This window comes from Juglans microcarpa x Juglans regia, chromosome 2S, assembly GCF_004785595.1.
Source record: "Juglans microcarpa x Juglans regia isolate MS1-56 chromosome 2S, Jm3101_v1.0, whole genome shotgun sequence".
Lineage (NCBI taxonomy): Eukaryota > Viridiplantae > Streptophyta > Magnoliopsida > Fagales > Juglandaceae > Juglans > Juglans microcarpa x Juglans regia.
In genome coordinates, this window is record NC_054597.1 from 10,980,833 (window position 1) to 11,005,720 (window position 24,888).

The 24,888-nt window shown below is 36.7% G+C and overlaps 1 protein-coding gene across 2 annotated transcripts; it reads right to left on the reverse strand.

Annotated features, from left to right (window-relative positions):
• Window positions 1-1,680: 1,680 nt before the first annotated feature.
• On the reverse strand, window positions 1,681-22,538 carry LOC121253042 (CLIP-associated protein-like). Of its 2 annotated transcripts, none has more exons than XM_041152936.1 (21): window positions 22,008-22,538; window positions 21,419-21,574; window positions 21,267-21,329; window positions 18,497-18,565; window positions 17,771-17,936; window positions 10,495-10,653; window positions 10,160-10,257; window positions 9,316-9,390; window positions 9,166-9,234; window positions 9,001-9,086; window positions 8,795-8,912; window positions 7,849-7,947; window positions 7,406-7,763; window positions 5,500-7,256; window positions 5,259-5,360; window positions 4,225-4,329; window positions 3,994-4,068; window positions 3,843-3,911; window positions 3,622-3,690; window positions 3,312-3,413; window positions 1,681-2,124 (listed from the first exon to the last, which is right to left on the reverse strand). In XM_041152936.1, exons 1-21 carry the CDS (start codon window positions 22,338-22,340, stop codon window positions 1,960-1,962), a joined length of 4,293 nt encoding a protein of 1,430 aa, XP_041008870.1. In that variant the 5' UTR covers window positions 22,341-22,538; the 3' UTR covers window positions 1,681-1,959. The 2 variants fall into 2 exon arrangements, with proteins under 2 accessions (XP_041008870.1, XP_041008869.1); XM_041152935.1 differs by having other exon boundaries at window positions 10,495-10,656.
• Window positions 22,539-24,888: the final 2,350 nt, after the last annotated feature.

Sequence of the window (24,888 nt, forward strand, 5' to 3'; positions counted from 1 at the left end):
ATTTTATTACCAAGTAATAGACATAGCTCAAATATACACGAAGTATATAAGAGAAAACACATAAATACAAGCTAGAACTAGAAACGACTAAAGCAAATTATGTAGATTATCTCCTTTCAATACAAGAGCCTTGGCTAAAAAATACAGTACTAAAGAAATACTCCCTAAGTTCTTCCATGAGCATTCTATATTGTAACTAATATTAACCAAAAGAAAGTATACTTCCATTGTTAATGTTTTGCTTGCATAAGTCATTCCAAATTGTTTCCATGTCTTGCAATAACACCCTTCCACCAAAATATTTAAGATCTCATGCCAAACAACTAGTTGCTTTATAAAAAGAATCCTAGGGTTGGCTTAAATGGTAAAGGTCTTGATTTTGGTAGTATGCTCCCTCTAATGTCTAAGGGTCGAATCCTCTTGGATGCAAACAATTTCTAAAAACTATTGGATTGGGAGATTTTTTTCTTGAATTATCTGATGTGCACTTGCGACTCTTTGCCATGGGCCTGTGCACCCGGTGTCAATAAAAAAGTTGCTTTATGAAAAGAAAGAAGCCTTATTTTCTCTTTTCCGAGTAGGGGTGTGAAAAAAATAGGAAAATCGGTTAAATCGGACTGAGTGGGTTCGGTCTGATTCATAACCGGTCTAGTCCAGTACTGATTCTTAATCGAAATCGATTCTAAATCGGTTCGGTGCCTGTTTTATTTGAATCGAACCAAATTGGTATATATATATATTTTAATATAAAATATTTTTTATTTAATCTTTTATATTACATTATATGCTAAATTACTAATGAATATAACATTTTATTCACGTCTATTAATCTTATAACTAATAAGTTAATCTTAATAATAACTTAGACACTACTTATACTATACTAGTATAATTAGATACCAATGTATTAGTAATTATTAATAATAAATACTAAATTTTAACAATTAAATTTAGTGTTGAAAAAATTATAATACTAAACTTATGTAGTTCAACATGTGTAAACAATAAATAGAAAAAAGGACTGAACCAGACCGAAAACTAGAAAAACCAAAAGTTTTGGTTTCAGTGGTGGTGAATCAGCATGTATCAATTCTTAAAATTTCAAAATCGATATATATACGTTAACTTCAAAACTTTGTCCAAACCCGGACTGCCTACACCCTACTTTAGTTAGTTGTTTAGGTGGCCCAGTCAAACAGAAATAGGACCCTCTAATTTAGGCATTCTCTAGTCCTTTGCAGACTAGTTTCTGGCGACGATTGGGAGCTATGGATCCAAATTTAAACGACATTATTTTGGTTGGAAAAGATGGCTGAGAAGAACACAAGACGGATACAATAATGGTATACTGTCAGTAGGCAGAAGCCCCGTCAAATGAACTCAAGTACTAGACAATGGCATATTTGGGGCTGTAAATTGGTCAAATGTGGGGGTCTCAAGATTGGGTGAGCCGCACTCTTAACTACAAATCCCATTGGAGAATTTGAAATGGAATTTGGGTCGAGAGGTGAAATTTTCCAGCATAAGACAGACTAACTAATGATTTTGTTAACTTCTTTGAAGGGATTCCAACAACCACCCAGTGTTTACTAATGCACGTCAGATTTCGGTTACCTTGGTTCATGCATGTATGAGCACACCACCAAGACAAATCTAAAATGCGAGCATTAAAGTAGGAGATTTTCTTCCAAAACCTTCTTCTCCATATCATAGATATGTTCTAAGAATTTATATTACAATATCGGCACCATAATACAATGCAATATTTGCTACCACACCAAAAGCACTGTTCCTCCAGAAACCATACAAACAAATAAAACAAAAGAAAATAATAATAGGAATCAAAAAAGGGGAAAAACAAAGAGAGCCCACCTATGCAATGCATTTCACACAATATACAAAATACACAACAATGAATAAGCTAACACCCATGACCAACAATATCCTTTAAAATCAAACTCAGCTATCAAGACTAGCATCTACTGCAGTGCCTGTCCTAGCTTGTGAGATTCGATTAGCATATATTGTAACCAACCGCAGTTGTGTGCTGTTGAGCCCCTCCAAGTATGGCAAGAATGATTTTCCAAGCATGATATAAATATCCACTAGACAGAAAACAACAGTCTGTACCACCCAAGATTAAGAAAAAAAGAAAAGACAGTTAGAATTAGACCAGATATTGGGAGGGGGAGGGTAGAATGACTTCCATTGATGAACATGTTGAGAGCTTTATAAGTTATTTTCTATTAGGTACCAAGTTATTTTCTCATTTTCAGAATTCACTTCAATATATCGTGTGAAATGTGATAAATTTGAACAAGTATAAAAAGGTGCATTGAGTGTCAAGTCTCACATTGACATTTGTTTTCGCAGATGAGATGAAATGAATTGAGATTAAAGTTAAAAGTTGAATAAAATATTATTAGAATATATTTTTTTAATATTATTTTTGTTTTGAGATTTCAAAAAGTTGAATTGTTTATTTTATTTTGTGTGGAAATTTAAAAAAGTTGTAACGATGAGATGAGATGAGATGAAAATGGTGGTGAAAACAAACGAGGCCTTTACAATCCAAGGACCTTCAACTGTTACATTGATTAGTGACTTTGAAGTACAAGTGCATATATGACTAGCACTTTCCCTTGGGTCATTACATTGCTAATGGACAAGATTTGAGAAGCATAAAATAGAAGTATGGTCAACTGAATTTGTGTAGTGATTAGTTCGAACGATGTTCATTAAATATTGTATGTGACCACTTCCATTTCTCACCAAATAGCTCAGTTCTGGGGCTAAGTATGATACATGCCACGTGAGATTTGAAAAAGTTGAATTGTTTATTTTATTTTGTGTGGGAATTTGAGAAAGTTGTAATGATGAGATGAGATAAGATGAAATAAGATCAAAATAGTTGTGAAAACAAACGAGGCCTTTACTATCCAAGGACCTTCAACTGTTACATTGATTAGTGACTTTGAAGTACAAGTGCATATATGACTAGCACTTTGAAGATTGAAGTACAAGTGCATATATGACAACTTTGATAAAAGTTGTACATTGATAATTGACAAGATTTGAGAAGCATAAAATAGAAATATGGTCAACTGAATTTGTGTAGTGATTAGTTTGAACAATGTTCATTAAATATTGTATGTGAACACTTCCATTTCTCACCAAATAGGCTCAGTTCTGGGGCTAAGTATGATACATGCCACGTGATTTATATTTTTTACTCCACTTCTCTCATTTCAAGCACACAGATATAGTGCATCAATGCATATTCTCAAGTGCAGATAAAAAAAATATGGTACCTTGCGAACATCTGCACTCTGATTTCCAAACGCTTCAAAAAGAGCAGGCAAAAATGAGGTTAACTGAGCCATCAGCTCCTCTTGTGAAAGCCGACCCACAAGCTGAAAAGAAAACAAAGAGTCTTAACAAAAGTGTAGATAAAAATTGCAAAAGAACTAAAAGATAAACGGTGCAAAAAAAAAGGTCACTTGATTCCTCAATTGAATAGACAGGAAGTCCGCATGCATTAGAAAACTTCTATAGGTCTACAATTAAAACGAATTACCTATTGAGATACAAAATCAAATGACTGGATGTTCCAGGGAATACCTTGGTCAAACAGTTTATGCAAGTAACAAGAGTTTTCTCATCTTCAGTAACCAATAAAGGAACAATAACCTGCAACGTCATTAAATGAGAGCATCTCTATTATGATTCCATAAAGTACAGGTCAACACTCTTTCTTTTTGTTGTTGGAGTGGTGGAGATGAACGAAATGAGAGAGAGAGAGAGAGAGAGAGAGAGAGAGAGAGGGTTTCCAATCCACTTACACTTAAACATCGGAAAGGATCATACTGAGACAATACAATAGTCAAGCAGTGCTCTGCTTCATTTGAAACCTGAATTTGAAATGGAAAGAATAAGATTTGGAAAAGTAAGCAAGTGCAGAGAAAATGAAATATTTCAACAGAAATTAGTTACTTTTGGAACAATATCCGTCGTAACATGAAGCAGCTTCTCAATCACTATCTCAACAGAATCTTCCATTGCTTCTTTCTGGAAACATGAAACCACAAAGAAGAAAATAGGGGATGAACGCACTCATTTAAGTATGAGATACCCGTCAGCAGGAAAAAAGAAAATGTAAAGATACTTAAAATTTAAAATAATATGAACATCATACAGCAAAGAATCAGTGTGTGTGTGACAAACCTGGTTTTTAAGCATCTCAATAATCAATGAAAGAGAAAGTTCCCGAATTGAGGAGTCAGAATCATCTGACACCTCAAGCACAACTGTCAGAATCTGATTGAAGTACTGCAAATACACAATAAAACAACCACTGACATCAAATTACATATATCTTAAGATGTTGCTAAATGCTAAGTTAAAGCTGACATGATACCTTAAGTTCTGTTCTTCACAACCACAGAGATAGTTCACATAAAAGTACAGCCAACTCTACAACTATGCTACAACTAAAAGGTAAAATAATGGATAACAAAATGAAGCAATATGGCCGCATGTGCTTGGCTGAGCATCACACAAGTAAACCGCTTGACAAATTCAATGCTATTTATCTAATAAAAAGATAATAAATAAACCCCATTAAACATGATAGTATATCAAGACTATTTCTAGAATAAACCTTATTCTAGAATATTTCTAGTTGTTAGTTACTGCCAAAATGGTTGAATTAACTGTTCCGCAGAATAAGTTCAGAAGTACTATTAAGAAATAATGCTTAATAAATTAAGTTGCTCAATTATGACCAAGAAACAAGGTCTTCTCAGGATAGTAATATTGAATAGAACAGGATACATATTGGCAGGGAGAGTAGAGTGTTCTAAAGTAGATTAGATTTATAAGTAATAGCCTACTATAGATAATTAATTTCAATTTCCAACCAAAAAGATACTATAATAAAGGCTCCAAACCTTACTAGAACAAGAAAGTGGATTAATTCGAGACACATGAAATTCATCTGAGAATACAATTTCTTCTGCCTGATCACAAGGAGATTATCATCCAATCTCGCTTTCATTCTAATAACAAATGGGTACACTCCTAATTCTAATTAGGTGTTTCTCCTGTATACGACCCATGTACATGGACTATGCCTATTGATATTATCAATGAAATTTATGATTACCAATCAAAAATAAATAAATGGGTACACACACTAGCATGCATTAACTTATGAAGTGCACCATAATCGCATGAAAGCATGAAAAAATTGAGTATACCTTAGTCCAAATTGAGTGATCATTAGCCATGGAAGCTACGGTTAATTGCTGAAGAGCATCGCGCTTACTTGCCGTAGGGCTCTCATTATTCCCATTACTTATCTAAATAAAAACAAACGTAACCTTCACCACTAGTGAAATCTTCTTAAAGTTATATAATCAACATGAAAAGATGCTGAAGGAAATCTTTCTGCGAAAAAACTAATGAAAAGTTTCACACTTCAGATATCACAGGACTCACCAGATGAAGAATTTGAGGAATGCTTAGTTCTGTGTCTGGCACACCACTAATATCAACAGCTTTTGGTTTATAATGGTTAAGGTCAAACTCTGTTGGAGCTTCATTGGCATGGCTCAAGAAATCTGCATTCCCCAAGTAGTCTGATCTCATCAGACCATTATTGTCCGGACGAGTAGACAAACCTTCCACATTAACATTATTGTCAACATTTTCTACATGGCTTGACCAAGAGCCCACATTCTGACCAGTAGCATTGACTGTGTAAGATAGCTCCTTGGTTTTGGAACCAAGAACATCAGCATTAGAACCGCTATCAAAACTCTGACAAAGGTTCTCGTGAGTTTCATCAAAAACTGCTTGACCAATATTTCCGGTAGAACCCCACTTCCTCCCACCATCACTATCAATGGAACCAGCCAAATACCTACTGTAGAGATGACTCTTCTTTGATGCACCAACATATCCTTCTTCAGAGGATGTTCCAACAATATCAGATGGATCATAAGAAGATTTAGATCGTTGTCGCTCTTTCTTGTTCTGCAAAGAGTTCATTAGGTCCACTTCAATGCGAGGAGTGTACTGTTTAAGAGATCGTCTCAAGGAATTTTGCTCTTCAACTGACAAACTATGTATAAAATTCAGGACTGCTGTTGAATCAAAGTGGGAGTAAACAGATATAATGCATGTAATAGCTGCTTCCTTAAGCTTAGTGTTCTTATCATGGACCAAAGGAGTCAATTTAGCAAGCCATAACTTGAGAATACCAGAATTGCTATAGCCTTCAGAATTCATTGCATGCTTATTAAAGGAACTGATAGCAAAATCAATAACAGCTAATTTGGCCTTTGGTGATCGCTGTTCATCTAGTGACCGGAGCAAAGCCGGTAGAAGAGAATCTATACTGTAAGTTTTGCTTACAATTTCCAAAGTTGTAGCGCATGCTTGCCTAACTAACTCTTTTGGGTCAATCAACCGTGAGAAAACATGAGGTAAGATCCTTTCAACGTAACTCTCAAACGGCTTCCGGCAAGATGGAATAATATCTGCAAGTGCTGAGAGAGCAGCCTGTGCAACTTTATGGTGGGGATCATCCAAGTGCTGGAAAAACAACTTCATTACCTTCTCGAAATTCTGGATTACTTCTTGAATACCTTTTGGGCCTTGCTGCAGCATAGACCGAAGATAATTGAAAGCAGCAACCCTAGCAGACCAATCAGAACTTGTACTGAGTCCTTCACTCAGAGCATCACTAAGTGAAGCTGGACCATCTACATAATTTGACATCTCCCCAAGTGACAGCTGGCTGTCATCGAAACTCTTTCTCCTGCCTGCAGACATCCGTCCAGCAACATGCTTTCTTAAAAGCGGCCTCTGAAAATTGGGAACATAACTGTTCTGCGATTCCCTAAAGTTCCCATCTTTGTACGGCGTATCCACGTGCTGCCTGTCAATGTTGGGATTCATAAATCGCCTAGCCTCCCTCACGTCATTATTCTCTTCAGAAGCCCTCTTAGCTGAGTATGATGAAAATGCCGGCAAAGGATCATTTGCCACGTTATTTCGAGATGACACTTTACCAGAAACTTTAGAAGCTTGAATTTGGGTTATGATGTCAGACAAAACTAAGCCGCCATTTCGGTTACCACCTTTGCTGATACCAGAGGCAGTTGACTCTGGCATTAAAGAGCTTGAAGTATGGTTAGAAGCTGGGACAGCAGGAGGGAACGGTGGATCACGAGATGATGGAGGGTCAACTCCTGCACTAGGGGCAATAAAAGAAAAATTTACCACTCACAAGCTGTTCAAACATTAACTATATTATACTGCATCATCGCATGAGTTCATACAGACTTGACAACAATTTTGGAATGAAAGAAAAATATTAGTAAGCAGAGTCATTTGGTACCTAGATCCAAACTTGATGATCGGAGTGTTGAAGAATTATGTCTCTCCGACAAATCCAAACCTCTAAGCATGCTCTCGATGGCAGTGACCTTCTGTTTGCTAGCATGCAAAACACTTTCAAGACTCCGTTCACTACCTTTACTATGTGACTTTGCTTGTGACAGAAGTAGTCCAGAAGACACAGACGTCCCTGACTGTATACTTGAACTTCTGTCCATTGCAACAATAGCAGAAGTTCCATACCCAGGTAGATTCGAGGGAGCAGATGATTGAGAGGTAAATGGAGTTAGTGCAGCTCTATCACGGATGGAAGGAGAAGCATGTCGCCTATGCATGCCTCCATCCTCTTCGTTTATTATCTGAGCAAAAAGATACATTTCAAGCAATGGCATTTTACCAAAGAAATCAAGCAGAAACATCCCCAAGGGGAAAATAAACATTTACCCTTTGAATGACAGGATCGAACAATGAAAATAAGCGCCGGGAACGCTCAGGCCAAGTTTTTGCAAACATTCTGTAGCACATTCTTGCAGTTGATCGTACCTGCAAAGTTGAATACATTTAGCATTTATGATTACCTTCTCCGGGAATTATTTGGATAACTATATATTTTTTAATGTAGCATGTTTATACACATTTAAGGGTATTTGGAATGAGTATGTAAGACAAAGTGACTTCTTCGCTACAATTTGAAAGTTAACATTCAATTATAGAAAGCAGAAGGTGCCCAAAAAAATCAAACAAACATGATTCACCACTAAACACTAGGTAATACTCATTCCAAATCTCCTTAAATAATATAAAAACACGGTTAAAACAAAAACAGAGAGAGAGAGAGAGAGAGAGAGAGGTGCACTTGACTGAAAAAGAAGCAAATAAGCCCTCAAATCAAAGCATTCAGACGATCTTAAAAGGAGAAGGATGATTGGAAGCTCAAAGAATCAGAAAGATTGAAGAACAGGAGGCGGCATAAGGCCATAACCTTCAGCTTATGCATGCAAAGTTCCATTGAAACTACTAATGAGTAGGCTAGAAGAGCAACCATAACTGTGACCAACACATATCTGGGTTCGCAAGGCGACCATAACTGCCACACCAGTCCCACAGTGGGAATATGAATAACCCACATAGAGTGGGTGAGGTGATAGAAAAGGTAGTCATGGGTGCTAAGTCCCACATTGGCCACTCACTAAGTGAAACTGGACTTCATAACTGATTCTAGGGAAGATTCAAATTTGACTAGTCTTTTGGGGTTATGGTGTAAATGTGGTGAGCGCTTTCTCTAGATCGTTTCAATAACCAATCATGCATGCCAACCCAAAAACCATGCAAAATGCACATCTAAGTCACTGGAACATAGCAAAATTATAAGAACTCCAACCATAAGTACCTCACTCATTGCATCTGCGACACAACACCTTATAAAATCTTCATAGAGATCAGCTGATCGCTGTATTTCAGGAGCATCAGCCCAATATTCCAATATCAATAGTGCATATTCACAACACCTACCATACAAAAGAATAATAAAAGTGAGTGAACCATGACACATACACAGCTATATTATATAAGATTTTAAAAAATGGTTAGCCATACCTTGCACGAAGTATTGCACTACGGTCATTTTTTGCAGAATCAGCTATACGAGGGAGCACACGGGCAACTTTACAATTACGCAACATCTGTAAAGCAAAAAGGTTCAGATGAAAGAAGAAAATACAAAATAACAATGAAAAAAAAAAAAAAAGAGTTGGGCACTACCGTTTTTATGCAGTTATCTGAAGACTCTGAAATTACGAGTACGGTGATCACAACCAGCTTGAAAAGAACCTGTTTATTGTATCATAAGATTATTACAAAACTTTCATCATATTAAGATTGCTATAGTCAGGAAGAACAAGTTGAACTTACTGGAATGAACATCTCAGCACATGCCTCAAAATCTCCCAACAGCTCCTTCGACAAAAAGCATAATAGATGGCATGCCTAGAAAGGATGAATTCGAGGGAAATAAATATACAAGAGCTACATACAACCACAAAGATTTTAAGAGGGATGGAGGAAACAGATATGGATTGGAATAGAGGTGCTACTTGGTTGTAGTGCAATTTTTCAGTCTTTTTTCATACTGTAGTATGACCAAAAATTTGGTTCTTCCTTCTGAAATTTCACCAAGACAACGGCCATGGAATTAGAATAGTACAGATGTTCCCTTCTTTTTTTATATAAGTAAAAAGATATTCTATTGATATTAAAATAGGCATGGCCCAAGTACACAGGAAGCATACAAGAGAATACACCTAGTTAGGAACTAGATACAGATACAAGGTAGTACGGATGTTCCCTTCTTAATGCATATTTTAGCATACAAAATACAGTTTTTCCCCCCTTGGAATTTATTTATGCAGTAGCTAGTGCCAATCAAAAGATATATCCCAACAAGGCATGGATAGCAACAAAGTATCAATGGGAAGTAGAGATTTTTAGTTCCGGAACTTAAACTCAAATTTGAGTTCCAGCAATATGTTCAAAAATTCAAAACACACTTTAGTGAACAGTAAAAATCAAAAGGCATTCCACTTGAAATAACAAAAACAATTATGAACAACATTAAGCAACCAACACTCATAGATAAGAAACAGCAACTTCGATTCAAATCTCCTGAAAAGAAAAGGGTGAGCAGGAAAACATACTTAAAGTGGAGGGGAAGGAACATACTAACCAGCACCTACAATACAAGAAAATGCCAACATACCTGCTTCACTATGCTGGACCTTCGATCAGATAATTGTGTGCTTAGAGGGCCAACAAGTTGCTTCAAGAGTCCCCGGAAGCATGGATAGTCAGCAGCACCTGATGGAGAAACAAATTAATGATGACAAATTATTATTTTTTTTTTTTATAAGTAAGAAAGACATTTTTATTCATCGAATGAAATAATGATGACAAATAATAAACATTCTTTAATTAATCAACACTCTGGGAATCTAAATGATTGACAGAACATATCACTTTAGGAGCATAGAAAATGTTCAAACAGATGCACAGACAAATGTGCAAGCAAAGAGACAAAGAGGAGGGTAAACCAACCTCCAGAAACAAGGCCTTCAACTTTCTGCATTGCAGCTATCCGAATAGACCAGTCTTTTTCTGGTACAAGGATAGAAGCAATTTTCTCAATTTCCCGTATTAGCTCCTTCTCTGAGTACACTTTAATAGGTTCTATAGGTTTTTCTGTAATATCTCCTTCTGCTGCACAGAAATTATGCTCACGGTAATAATTGCACATAATTAATTTTTTTAGAAATGCCCATATGCTTCACATATGATTCAACATCTTTCATATAGCAACAAAAAGAACAAAGCAAAAAAAATTACAGATGATCTAACATCAATAGTAAATCTGGAAAAAAATGGCAGCCATCAACAATTCATTGATGCATACATTGAGATATGGTTGAATATATGATATAAAAATTCCAAACAGTTACAATCCACCTCTACGGTAGCAAGGAACACAAATGCTAGGGTGAAAATTCAGTATTTCCATCAAAAACATAATATTTGGCCAGAAAAATTCATAATATTTCCTTAGGTCACTGGTTTGAATCCAACAGGTCAGAATTGTTATTTTCTTTTGTTTTTACTTGTAAAAAAATCAGTATTGAACAAAGAAAATCTAAGAAGGAAAAGTACAAGCCCATCCGACATTTTGCAAATATGAAAAGAACATCTTCTAAGGGCCATAACTGCAAGGACCATTAAACTCCAGTTCCAACTAAGGTGACCTTGCAATGCTTTTTTTTTTTTTTTATTGGCACTGGATGTCCGCGAACAATGTCCCGACTAATCTCGGGGGTGTACAGGCCCTCGACAAGTTTCCTGCAAGTGCACCTCAGGTAATTCAAGGGAAAAACCCCCCAGTCCGATGGCCCCTAGAGATTGTTTGCACCCAAGGGGATTTGAACCTTAGACCTAGGGAAGTACCCCCAAGCCCAAGGCTTTTTACCACTTGAGCCAACCCCTAAAGGTTTGGGTGAACCTGCAATGCTATGATTGTCAGTTTCATCTTTCCACGTCTAAATTGGTCACATGCATTGGTCACGGGCTTTATGGGTCTTTAGGAGCTCTCTAGTATGGGCCAAGTGTTTTCTTGTATACGTCCAATGTACTTGGTTACTCCTATTGATATATATATATATAATATTTTTATTTATCAAAAAAAAAAAAAAAAAATTGCTTACAATCACAACTATCAAAAATAGTTTGTTTACCATCACAAAATATTGAATACAAGCTTTGTAGGATGATGTTCAAATGAGGTGAATGGACCACATGGGGGTCGCATGGGGTGGAGCTATGGGAGCATATAAGAAGAGGATAGGAGATTTTCTCTAGACACACTCGTCTTGTAGTGGTTGACAGGTCTAGAATCAAATTTTGGCATGACCTATGGTATGGTGACGGGGTTCTCAAGGAAGCCTACCCAGAAATCTACTAGAGTGGGTGGGAGAAGTAGATAAGATCTTCTGGCACCCTTCTAAGAAAGGAATTTTTTTTTTTTTTATAAGTAAGAAATTTATTAATAAATGTAATCAGGCATAACCCAAATACACAAGAAGTGCACATAGAGAGACACCTAATTACAAGCTAACCTTGAAAAACATTACAAAAGTCATTGAGACTATTCCCATCCAATACAATAACCGAAGCCAAAGCAACAAAGTATGAAAAATGAAAGCTCTAATTCCTTCCACCGATCGTTCTCTATTCTCAAAACAGAACCCGTTCCTCTCATTCCAAATACACCACATATGACAAAGAGGAACCATCTTCCAAACGATTGCTATTTGACAATTACCTAGAAGCCCTCTCCAACATGCAAATAGGTTCACCACCCTCGTGAGCATCACCCAAGCAATTCCCGCCTTAGCAAATACCTCATCCCACAAAGCCTTTGACACATCACAATGAAGAAGAAGATGATCCGCCGATTTGCCCCATCTTTTGCACATAAAGCACCAATACATTACAACGAAACCACGCTTTCTTAACTTATCAATGGTAAGAATTTTCCTGTGAGAAGCCAACCACCCAAAGAAAGCCACCTTAAGAGGCACCTTGCATCTCCAAATATTTTTCCAAAGAAAAAAATCAGTGGAAGAATGTGATGCCAAAGCCTTGTATAAAGATCTAACCGAGAATTTCTTATTACCAAGCTGATTCCAAAGTAATCTATCCTCCCCTTCAAAACTTATGTTTAAAGCATAAAGCAAGCTGTAAAAATAGTCATGTCCCCCACTTCTCAATCTTGGACGTTTCTAATAAAGCTTACTGACCACTGAAGAAATCCAGCAGAATTATCCATGTAATCAGCCACAGAGGTATCTTTATTCAAAGCAATTCTGAAGAGAGGGGTAAACATTCTTCAAGGCCTCATCCTCACACCATAAGTCATGCCAAAAAATGATCCGGTTCCCCTACCTACCTCAAATCTGAAATTTCTGAAAAACTCCTCCCATCCATTTCGAATGAATTTTCACACTCCCACACCATATGCCCCTCCTACTTCATTGGAGCACCAACCAACCCAAGTACTCCCATATTTGGCCTCAATAACAAGTCTCCAAAGAGCATCCCCTTCTTGATGATATATCCACAACCATTTCCCTAAAAGTGCCTTATTGAAAGTTTTCAATTTGTTAATCTCCAAACCACCCAGTGAAAGAAGATTGCAAATCTTATCCCACTTAAGCAAATGGAATTTCTTCTCATTCTCCATACCCCACAAGAAAGCACAAAATATCCTTTCCATTCTATTAGCTACACCTGTAGGAAAAAGAGAAAAAATAGGTTGGGATATTAGATAAGGTGCTCTTGATTAGAGTAATTCTACCACCTTTGGACAAATAAATCTTTTTTCAACCAGCCAAACGACATTCAGGGCAGGTTTGGGGCCTTAGATGAAACACAAAATTCTCATCTTATCTCATTTCATCTCATTCCCAAACATAATTCAAATACAAAATTTTCAAACTAATCATTACAACTTTTTCAATCTTTCAAAAAAAAAATAAAAAACAATTCCAACTTTTTCAAATCCCCAAACAAAAATAATATTATAAAACTATATTATTACAATATTTTAACTTTATAATATTTTTTATTCAATTTTTTCTCTCATTTCCCAAAACCCAAAAAATACTCAATTCAAACTATCTCACTACTATTCACAAAATTCGCATCTCATCTCACTCCCCAAACAAGCCCTCAATCTTCTCTATAATCCCATCCCAAATAGCCTTGGATTTGTGAGGTGGCCCCAAAGGGAGGCCAAGATACTTCAAAGGCAACTGGAGACTTTGCAACTCAAAACATGGCGGGTGAGCGAAGCAATCCTCCTAAGAAAGGATTTTTTTTTTTTTTTTTTTTTTATAAGTAAAGATTTATTAATATCAATAAGCATAATCAAGTAAACTGGGTGTATACAAGAGAGAACACCTAGCCCATAATAGAGTACCCCTAATGACCAGAAAGTCCATTCAATATACACCAAGCCCGATTGGGACAAAACGCTCCTCCCCGCAGCAAAGCAACTGTAACCACCCCAACCCCTTGTTTCCACAAAACTAAGACACCACCCGAAACTCCCTTAGAAACTACATTCTACATACTACACCTGAAACTAATACTGCACCCCTACCTACAAGGACGGAGGAAGGCTTCATGCCCTCCCTCTAGTCCTCCCTCAACTTGAACTACATCCCTTAGTGTCGTAGTTGATTGCCCAAGTAAGACGCTTTAACTCCCTGCTCTTCTTAAATCTTGAATTTGTTTCAAGTAGGTGACTTGCCTTAATAGTAGTGAATTGGTCGTCAAATCCTCCACATGTAATCCACACATTGTGCTGTATTTCATGAACCTTTTGCAGAACCCAATCTGATGATGAACCAGCTAACGGAGGAAGAGATATCAAGGGGACAACAACTTCCCCACACTCAACTCCCAACTGTACACTAGGCCCTAAACATTCCTCTTCGCAAGGCACCAACGACAAACCCAAAATTTCCTCCACACCATCCCCTGCATTCAAATGTTGTACCTCCTCAACAGCACCCTTGTTATTGTCACAAGATGCTTGAAGAGATACCGACAAATTGGTTCTCTTTGTCATGAGTGGTGAGGCCATGGTCACCATTGGAGGTATTGGGTTAGCGGCAAACCCACAAATTTCCACCTCTGACATGGGTGTTGTCGTTTCTTCAGTGAGAACTGGAGATGCGTCACCCCCCGACAATCTATTCTGTGCCACTTCGATAGACCCTACATATCCCTCAAGCCTCAAAATTACACTCAGCTCTGGTGAGGGTACCATTGTTTCGTCAGGGAGAACGCTAACACGTGGCAAAGGGCATTCCATTTCGGCTATCTCTACGCCGATACCCAACATAGAACCCACTTTGAATGACCTTGTTTTCCTTTTAACCCTCCACACTCTTCTAGATCTGATTATAGGGACTAGGCCGAACCCGACTTTCTGTTTTCTTATATCTAATGTTAACGAATTCGAGCCTATCTTGGATTCCCTCTTATTGGGCCTTACAACCTTGTTACCTCCAGTTGAAAGCAAGTCTATTTTCGTCGATAAAAAAGCAACTGATGCCTCCAATTCGACAAGTTGGTTTTTCATATCCTTTAATGTACTAAGCATCACTCGTTCAACCATATTTCCATAGTCAGACTCCTTCTGTTGGTTCTGACCTTGCATGGTCTGCAAGGGCTCCATGCCACTTTCTCAGTTCCCCTTCTTGCCCGTGGAATCAAATTGAGTAGCCAAAGCATGACCCTTCTTAAGAGCTGTCGCATATGATAGTCTCACCACCACGGTTGTGCTTGGGTCTGTTTGTTTCACCTCCAAATTAATGTTCTAATGACCGGATGTCTTCTCCTGGCTTTCCCACCGTGATCCATCATCGAGAATGGATAAAAACATAGCAGTGGCTCTACTTAACTTGACAAAAAAAATTTCCCAACCTAGCCTTTCATACCCTTCCAGAATGACTAGATCACTCTGCTTGCCTCCTCCACCATATTCGGTAACAGTCAGGTATTTGCCATGTACATTGGAGCCTCATTGAGCCACGAAGACTTTGCTACCTTCACGCAAGTATTTTGTGAATTCCAAGTTTTTCTCCGCCTATAACACTACTCCCACCATAGCCACCAGCCACTCTATACCACTACGACCCATAACTACAGGCCTCCAAACCCTTTTGCTCTTCTCCACAATATTTATTGAGGACCCCCATGTTTCTGGTGAAAGCTCAAAAGCCTTCTCAGACCTTCGGTTTCAAATGCAAAGGCTCCAAGCTCCATTCCTCTTCGTTGCCTCAACTAGGGATGTAAATCGGTCCGGTCCAGTCTGGGGAAAATGATGGACCAAAATTTTTGGTCCATCATTTTCCCTGGACTAGACCGAACATCCACAGGGACAGGACCAAACCGGTAGCTATCAGTCCGGTCTGCTCCAGTTGGTCCAGCCCAATTATTTTTTATTTTTTTTTCTTCTTTTTTTTTAAATAAATTAATAAAAAGAATTTATTTAAATTACTAAATTAAAATTAATTGAATTATTAATGTGAATTATGTAACTAACTCATTAAAAATATATTTTATATGGTCAATGATAATAAATTAGGTGAAAATTATAACATTAACTTATATAATTATTATATTAAAATAATATATTAAATTATTAAAAATATTTTTAAAATATATATAGGAGTTTGGTCGGTCCAAAATTTATAAACCCTGGTACCGGACCGAATTTTTTCGGTCCACAATTTATGGGACCGAGACCGACCAATCTAGAGTTTGGTCCGAACCGAATGGTTCGGTCTGGTCGGTGTTTCTGGTCCGGACCGAACTCCATACACCCCTAGCCTCAACAAGAAGAGAGAGAGAGAGAGAGAGAGAGAGCACTGCAGATCTGAACTCCCAGCGACGAGAGAGATAGCTGCGGATCTGAACTCCTAGATCTGTAATTTAACTCCATGAAAGGCCCAATGAGTCGTCACTGGAGAAGATCTCGACGTCGGAGTACTACCAAAAGAGTCGTCAGTCACCATCGAATCTTAGGGCTCACGAGTGTGTTTGGGCTGCCAATTGGGCCGTCAGGTGTTTGGGCTGCGACACCACGCACTTAGGGCTCACGAGACAAACGGATCTTGATGTCGGGTACTCCCAGCAAAGTCGTTGAACGCCTGCGACTCTGTGTCGACGGCGCGGCCAACGGAGCCACCACACACTTAGGGCTCACGGGCTCAGATGTGCTCTCTTTGCGTGGAAGTTCTCATATGACATACCTTTAGATTATCCAAGGTGAGGAACTTCTCTCACCATACACATTTCTAAGTGGCAGTCGTATAAGGGTAACTATCATTCCCTAGTTATCCAAAATTCAAACACATTCCCTTGGAAGAGTATTTCGAAGACTAAGAGCATGTTTGGATTGAGGATGGTATTTTGAGTTTTGGGAGTTTTGGTACATTTTGATGAGTTTTAATGTCGTTGTATTTGGGAATAAAATCATTTTACTGGAAAAATGTTTGTACCTTTAGCAATAGTTTTAGTTGCCAAACATGGCCTAAGGCACCCCTACAAGTAGCTTTTTTGGTATCGTATGTGCAAATAGAGTGGGGAGACCATTGACCATCCACTACTTCACTATGAGGTAGCCACGACCCTATGGAATACTTTCTTTGCTAGAGCGGAATTAGCTTTGGTGATGCTATGGAGGCTGGCTGATTTCCTCGCAAATTGGAGAGGTCTACATGGCAATCAACAATTCGCAGCAAAATGGAAGATAGTCCCCATTTGCCTATAATTGTGTCTTTGGAGGGAAATGAATGAAAGAAATTTCGAAGATCACGAGTGGTCAATGGATGAGCTAAGAATTTTCTTTTTCAACACTTCATTCCATTGGACAATTGTATTAGGCTTTAATGGTTTGAGTATACATGACTTTCTTGTAACAACCACCAATCATGCCTAGGTATCGCTCTTTTATATGTCCCATGTACATGGATTATGCATATCATTTTCATAAATGAATTTATTGTTTACCAATAAAAAAAAAAAGATTCCATCATCTTCTCTAAAAAGAAACAATATAACCACTACTACCAAAGATGCAGACAAACTATTTTTGAGAGATGTAATTTGAAAATAATACTGTTCTGACCATGATTTGAAAAGAAAAAAATATTCTACTACAGTATCTACATAAGTAGAAGTGCCAGAATATCATTTATCATACAATATAAAAGCAGAGTATTCACAATATCTGAGGTAAAAGGATCCTAACCTCCAAACAGAGACATCTCCCTTGATGAACTCTTGGCCTTTGGACTACTTCTCTTTGGATTAAGGCTTGCTGATTTAATCTCTACAGCAGCAAAATTACCTGTAATCCCATCTGAAGAGCGAATTTGTGGTTCTATTCTTTCTAGCCTGGCATTGATATCTTTTACCTACAGTTACATTTTGTATCATAAGCTAATGATCAACAGATGGGGAGAATACATCTTGCACCCTCTAATTAACACATGTTTTCAATATGTATGCTAAACTACAAAAAAGTGACATATTGTATGTACCCTCAAACTACCACCAGCTGCAGATGAATGAATGAAAAATAGGTAACATGACATAATCTTGATGGTTGGATGTTAGTAGAGGGTGCACATTACAATTTTATGACAGTTGGAGGATGCAATGTGTGGGTTTTTGTAATTTAGGGTGTGCATTGCAAAACCCATGGTAGTTTTTATTTTATATATAAGTAAACATAAGCAAAACGCATGTTAGGTTAGAGAGTGGGAAAATTGTATTTCCCCTTAAAATACATAATAGCCCACTTTCATGGTTAAAAATGTAAAGCAACAACTAATCTTACACCTAAACCTTTATTGAATATAGCATTATCTAAAATTGGGCAGAAAAAGTAGCCAAAACATGCCATGCAAGATATAAAATATGAAGGAAAGGAGACAGCAAACTAAGATGGAAGCATCCTTAGTTAGAAATTCACCATGGATGCAGGAAGATGGTGCCGCTGAAGTTCGTCACGGAATTGAGACCCAGCCTGTGTATACATCTCCTACAAACAAACAAACAGAAAAGCTCAGACTAATTTGTCTACGGTCCATCACATCCATCTTTTTTTTTTTATTGGTAAAAGGCAAATTGAAGATAAAACGTTTGGAGTGTCTGAGCTCAGACTAATATGGCATTAACCTTCAGAAACATAGATTTCCTTATCATTTAATGCAACACATCAAGTTAACATGTATACACATACAACAGCATCTTGCCTTCCATTAAACATCCATTTATTACATTCTCGTCATAATAGACTGTAGAATTGCCAAACCATTATTTTTACCATCCACCCTTACCAACAAGTAAGCACCTTCTTAACTGTCCTAGGCATCACCCGATATACTCCACAAAGAGACACTATTGGCACCTAAATCTAAGCATTTAACCTCAAACACCGAAGTGATGTAGGACAAGTAAGAGAAATGTAGATATACTTGTGATGGTTTTAGGATAGGAAAAGCAATGATCTTGGGTTTTGTTTTTGTGCGGGAAAGGATCTAAGGTTTTGAAGGTTTGCAGTTTTGGTGGTTGAGGGAAGTGGAATCGATTAGTGCAGGATTGAGAAGTGGAATCAGTTTTTTGCTTTTCAATATTCTCTACTCTACTAAGTTGAGGGGAATTGGCGAGGATAAAATGGGCTGGATCAACTTCAGAAGAAGGCAATTTGAGGTTAACTCATTCTATGACATTCTGAACCTAGAAGCTCCACGGTCCTTTCCTTGGAAGAAATCACATGGTGGAACAAGTCTCCCTCAAGACTGGCTTTCTTTGTATGGACGATTAGCTCTAAGGAATATTTTAATAATGAATAACCAGGAGGAGGCGTAGAATGGTGATAGATTGGTGTATGTGCAAGAAGAGTGGAGAAGTGGCTAGAGCTTTGTGGATATAATCTTTCACCTTTTAGGGATTGATTGGGTGATGCCCCAACAGGTAGTGGAGTTAATGGGGCATAGGAGGTAAACTAGGAGGTAATGTGAGCATAAACATATGGAGGATGGCTCCTTTATGCGTAATGTAGAGTATTTGGAAGGAGTGTAACACCCGCAACTTTGAAGACTGCAAGATATTGTTGCTAGAGTTAGAAATTTCTATGCTTAAATCTTTGTAGATTTTTCAATTCTTGGTTCTCCTCTTCTTCTTAAGGCATTCCTCTTATCTAGAGAATATCCAAGAATGGATTTAACATATTGATATGATATTAGTATAAAATTATTAATATAAAAACCCCTAGCCCTCTTTAATATAGTGTGGTAAACTCAGAAAAAATGGCGGCTGAGACAGGGAGAAATTCTGGACATTAAATCAGTTTTATGGCTGGTTTGATAGGTGATTTAGCAGCTAACAGTTAGAGAAGTTTCATGGTATTCTAGGAAAATAGATTGGTTTAGGATAGCAAAGAAGGAAGAAACAAGATGGTTTTAGAGGAGATGTGTCCCTGAGTAAGGATTTGGTTTGAGAGCACATAATGTTTGAAGATCATGCAAGTCAAGAGTTAGTGGTTGATACCAAATACGATGAACTTCAAACCAGCCATAAACAACTAAAAATGTTGGTGTAATGAAATAAGGGCAGTGGTTTGAATAGTATACATACATTTCACCCCTTTTTAGGGTAAACACCACGTACACCTTACAAGAAGGTCAAGAAACTTCTGGACATTAAAGTTAGAATAACATAAATGAGCTGCTATCCAATGGTAAAATGTAATGCAAAGAAATCTCTTTTTTTTATATCTAGGTAAAAATAACTTTATTAATGAGATGTAATGCAAAGAAATCTTTGAGTTCCTCCACTGTCCTTGTGCTGTTCTCGAAGCTCCAATTGTATCTTTCTCACCATATGCATCACATAAAACAGATTGGGGTCATTATCCACGAGATACTATGCTGATCACTCTCAAATCTTCCTCCCCATCATGCTAACAAATATACCACCAGTCTATGCATCACCCAATCTAATCCAAATAAGACAAGAACTGCATGCAACATAGTTCTAGATCTCACAATGAAGTAATAAATTATCCATGGTTACCCCATACCTCCAACTCCAACACATGCAACACCACTCCATTAACACGAAATGCCTCCTAGGTTTTCCAAAGTAAGGATCTTCTCTAGTGTGGCCAAATAAACAAAGAAAGCTGCTCTTAGAAGGGGGGCTTTACTCCTCCCAGATGGATTTCCATTGAATATTAATGTGAGCACTTCGACAAGCATTTTGAGATTCTTTTAAGCTGCATCTGCTATTGCTATAATTCAATTTTTTAATAAGGATAAAGTTCAACATAGGCTATGAGCAAGATTCTACAATCGAAAGCAATGTCAATTCAGTACCATTTACTCATTTAAGGCTCTTTTAGTACTTCATTCACGAGATCCGCCATATGGAATCTAGAAAAAAAACAGTGTAGCCCCTTGAAGATGAAGCTGTCGAAGCTAAATCTTACTGAGATTTGCCCCAGTAGTTGCCCCACCTATTATATCTATTTCAAGTGGAAAAGGAAAAATCAAGTCCTTAAATTTATAGGATGAAAATTTAAATTTCATCCAGATTAAAAAAAAGCTACAGCAATTATAGTTGTGTATTAAGAAGTGGCAAATCGAGCTCATAGAAATAGCAGTTTGATATAAAATGCAAACAAGCAAGGCCAGTCGAGAGTTGATATAAAACAAAGCACACCAAAGGACAAGACCAACCTCAATACACAATATAGCTGCCTCTCTAACACCAGGATTTGGATCATTCAACATCTGCAAAATCTGATAATTGAAGAATTTATAAACATGGTCTGCTTTCCCTGAAAAATCGGACTAAACACAAAAGACTGCATTGTTGTCAATGATTATACCGGAGGAAGAATAGCCCGCTGAAGGGGAAGCTCGGTAGCAGCAAAAAGACCAATTGCAGATGTGACGGTACGCGCAAACTCTTCTCGAACCCTCCAGCTTCTGTGCGTCCAGGCATAAGACCCTGCCCTTTCAACAATTATCGTTGGAGAAGAAACCTACAGCACAATTAAGCCCCCATGTTTTAGCAATAAACATCTTGCCCGTTTAAAATTAAACATTCTTAGAGCTAGCTTATCCATTGATGTTATGAAACCTCCAGAACTGATGCTTTTTCAGAGATTGAACTAATTAACGCTATTTGGAAAAGTGTGCCTTAGCTTAACTTGCCATAAATATTGGAAAAGGCATACTCCAAAAAATTGCGTAGCAATCGAAAATGACTAAACTTGAATTGGATTTTTGCTTAAACAGGCTTAAAACAGATTTATTTTAATTTGATCATAACCAAACAAATTTATGACAAAAATTCAATCATATCCAACACCTTTTGAGCCCACATCGCCTCAAATTGCACTCAAACAACCATGAACTGCTTTAAAACTCAATCTCACGCGCACACGTATCTATGTAGGCAGCCAGGAGTAGTACCTGCATTAGAGTAAGCAAGAGGCGTCGGGCGGCGTCGCGGACGGACTGTTTGGAGTCGCCGAGGCGGTCGACGACGGCGGGGACGAGGGCGTTGAAGTGAAGCTTGAGGTGGTCTCCGGAGAGGACGGCGGCGGAGTCCAAGGCCTGGAGGGAGCCCTGAGAAACCTTAAAGTTGTTGTCCTTGAGGAGATCCATGCAGCAGTCGACCAGGGCCGTGGTCTCGGAGGCAGTGAGGCTCTTCCTGGAAGCTTCGAGGACCTCGTGGAGCCGCTCCACCCCGGCCATGCGCTCCTTGGTGTCCTTGGCACGCGCAAGCTCCAAGGCCTCCTCCATTGTTGCTCGGATCTGGTGCGATCCGCTTCAGATCTGAACGCGATTCGCCAAAATTGAGAGCATAGAAGGGGAGAGCGGAGACAGGGAGGAGAGAAAGGCTAAATGCAGTGGAAACGTTGCTGGTGGAGCAGTGAGTGTGAGAGTGAGAGAAGGTTGTTTCGCTGATTGACGGAGGAAGATTGATGAAGCGAATGCTATTGTGGTTGGGGGGGCACGGTGGATGTGGAATTCACCACTTGTTTTCCACCAAATTTACCGGTTATACCACTGTGCCTTTTTTCGGGCGGATTGCCCGTATTTTTTGACATTATTTTTTAGAATAAGACTATATTTAGATATCAAGAATACTTTAAATATTCTCGTTATTATTCTTTATTTTATTATTACTTTTTATATATTTTTTTACTATTTATTATTTTTTACCAACTATTTATTATTTTATTATTACTTTTTTATTACTATTCATAAATATTCTCAACACTTTTTAAATATTTTTACTATTTAAATATAGCCTAAAGCAGCAGCACACCGTACAAATTATTATTATTTTTTCTTTTTTACCGCAGCACACCTGAATAATTTTCCTTTTTTTTAATAGGTAGTTTATGTGGTGGCCCAGATGGTTATGGGCTTTTGGGTTTGTGGCTCCGAATTCGGAGTTGGGAGTCTGGTGGGGTCTTTTAGTAATGCCAGGTAAAACTTGGGGGAATATACCAGTAGTTTTCTATTTATGAGGTATTATTGAGACCTTTAATGGCGGAATGGAGAAAATGACGTGGCACTTTGTAACTTTTTTATTATTTTTATTTTTTTGATTTAAATTAAATATATTTTTAAAAAAATAATTACATTTCTTTTAAAAAAAGTGAGTAAATCTATAATCAACATAAAAAAATAATTTTTAATAATAAATTTCATTTTTTTTAAATGAATACACCAGACTTATACATTCTAAAACTATTTCTAACATTACATATATTTTTATAAAATAATATTATATAAAATCTTAAGTAGTATAATTTGCATACTACACTTTAAAAAAAAATGTGAGTTATTATTACAAGAATTTTATATTTATCCTTTTTTTAAAAGGCCAGTGTACAAGATTTACACACCCCCACACCCCAATTGTATAAATCAATTTTTTATTTTTCTAACTTATAAAAATATCTTTTTAAATAAGATTGTAAAAAGAGTTATTTATATATAAATACGAAATGGCAACACCAAATGCTAACTGAAATATAAGTTGGACATGTTGTGTATGTTACATTCCCTTGATGCTCAATTGTTTCTCACTTGAATGTTGCAGATACTCAAGCAACTTTTGTTGGCAATATTTAAATGGATGCAAATTGCTATCCTAATTTAGGTTGAATAGCACAACAAATCTTTACATTTTGGTTATGGATAATGGATTCAACTTTATCAGAGCATTCTCGTTGGATTAGTCAAAATTAAAAGATATTTTTTATAAATGTAAGAGAAATTTGACTTTTGGTTATTCTATTCACATAAATCTTCACATTGGAATAGTTATTTTTTCATTATATAATAATAAAATAATATAAGATGAATTTGATTTTAGTTATTCACATCAAATCTCCACATTAGATTATACATTTCAAAAATATTTAATTTTTTTAATTATTAATTTATTTAATTTTATCATATTTTATTATTCTACCTATTATATATTAATTAATAATCATATTCTTATTAAATTAATATATCATTAACTCAAATTAATATACCAATTATGATAAAATATATGATAAAAAGAAATGGAGAGATAAATAATTAATAAAATATGTATTTGATGTATGTACATTAACCTTCAAATTTGGAAAAACTTTTAAAAGTCACTGTAGCTAAATTCCAAATATTTGAAATTTAGTTAATCCATTGGGAGTATATTTTGCTCTCTAATAGCTAAATATTCAATGAATTTAGTTTTTAACTAATACAATGAGAGTGCTCTTAATGAGAATTTAGCTATTAAATCATAAAATGTATCACATTGTAATAGTTATATTCCAAATGGAATATAGCTACAGTAACTTCTAAAGTAATTTCCAAATTTGAAAGACACTGTTTATTCATCAAATTCATTTTATATCATTTGTTTCTCTCTCCCGAGGTCTCCATCAATGTCTTTCTAGTTTATATTTTTAACCCATAATTTAATTAGAATATGATTACTAATTAATATATAATATTATGAATAGTAAAATATGATAAAATAAAATAATTTCATAATTAAAAAAATTAAAATATTTTTGAAATTATTAATTACTCATGAATAAATAGATAATCCAATGTAGAGATTTAATGTGAATAGCCAAAGATAAATTCATCTTTTATTATTTTATTGTCATATAATAAAAAAAATGGTTATTCCAATGTGGTGACTTATGTGAATGGAATAGTTAAAAACTAAATTCATTTATCAAAAATATACTTTAACTTTAGCTAATCCAATGAAAGTGCTCTAATCAAAGGATTTCAATGCATGTCTTTTCCATCAAATAGAGACTATGTCCCCGTT

Coding starts and splice junctions, on each gene's coding strand:
- LOC121253042 (XM_041152935.1), bottom strand. CDS start 22,340: ATGGAGGAGGCCTTGGAGCTTGCGCGTGCCAAGGACACCAAGGAGCGC. Junction 21,575..22,007: donor TCTTGCTTACTCTAATGCAG/GTACTACTCCTG, acceptor ATTGTGCTGTAG/GTTTCTTCTCCAACGATAAT. Junction 7,257..7,405: donor ATCATCAAGTTTGGATCTAG/GTACCAAATGAC, acceptor CCCCTAGTGCAG/GAGTTGACCCTCCATCATCT.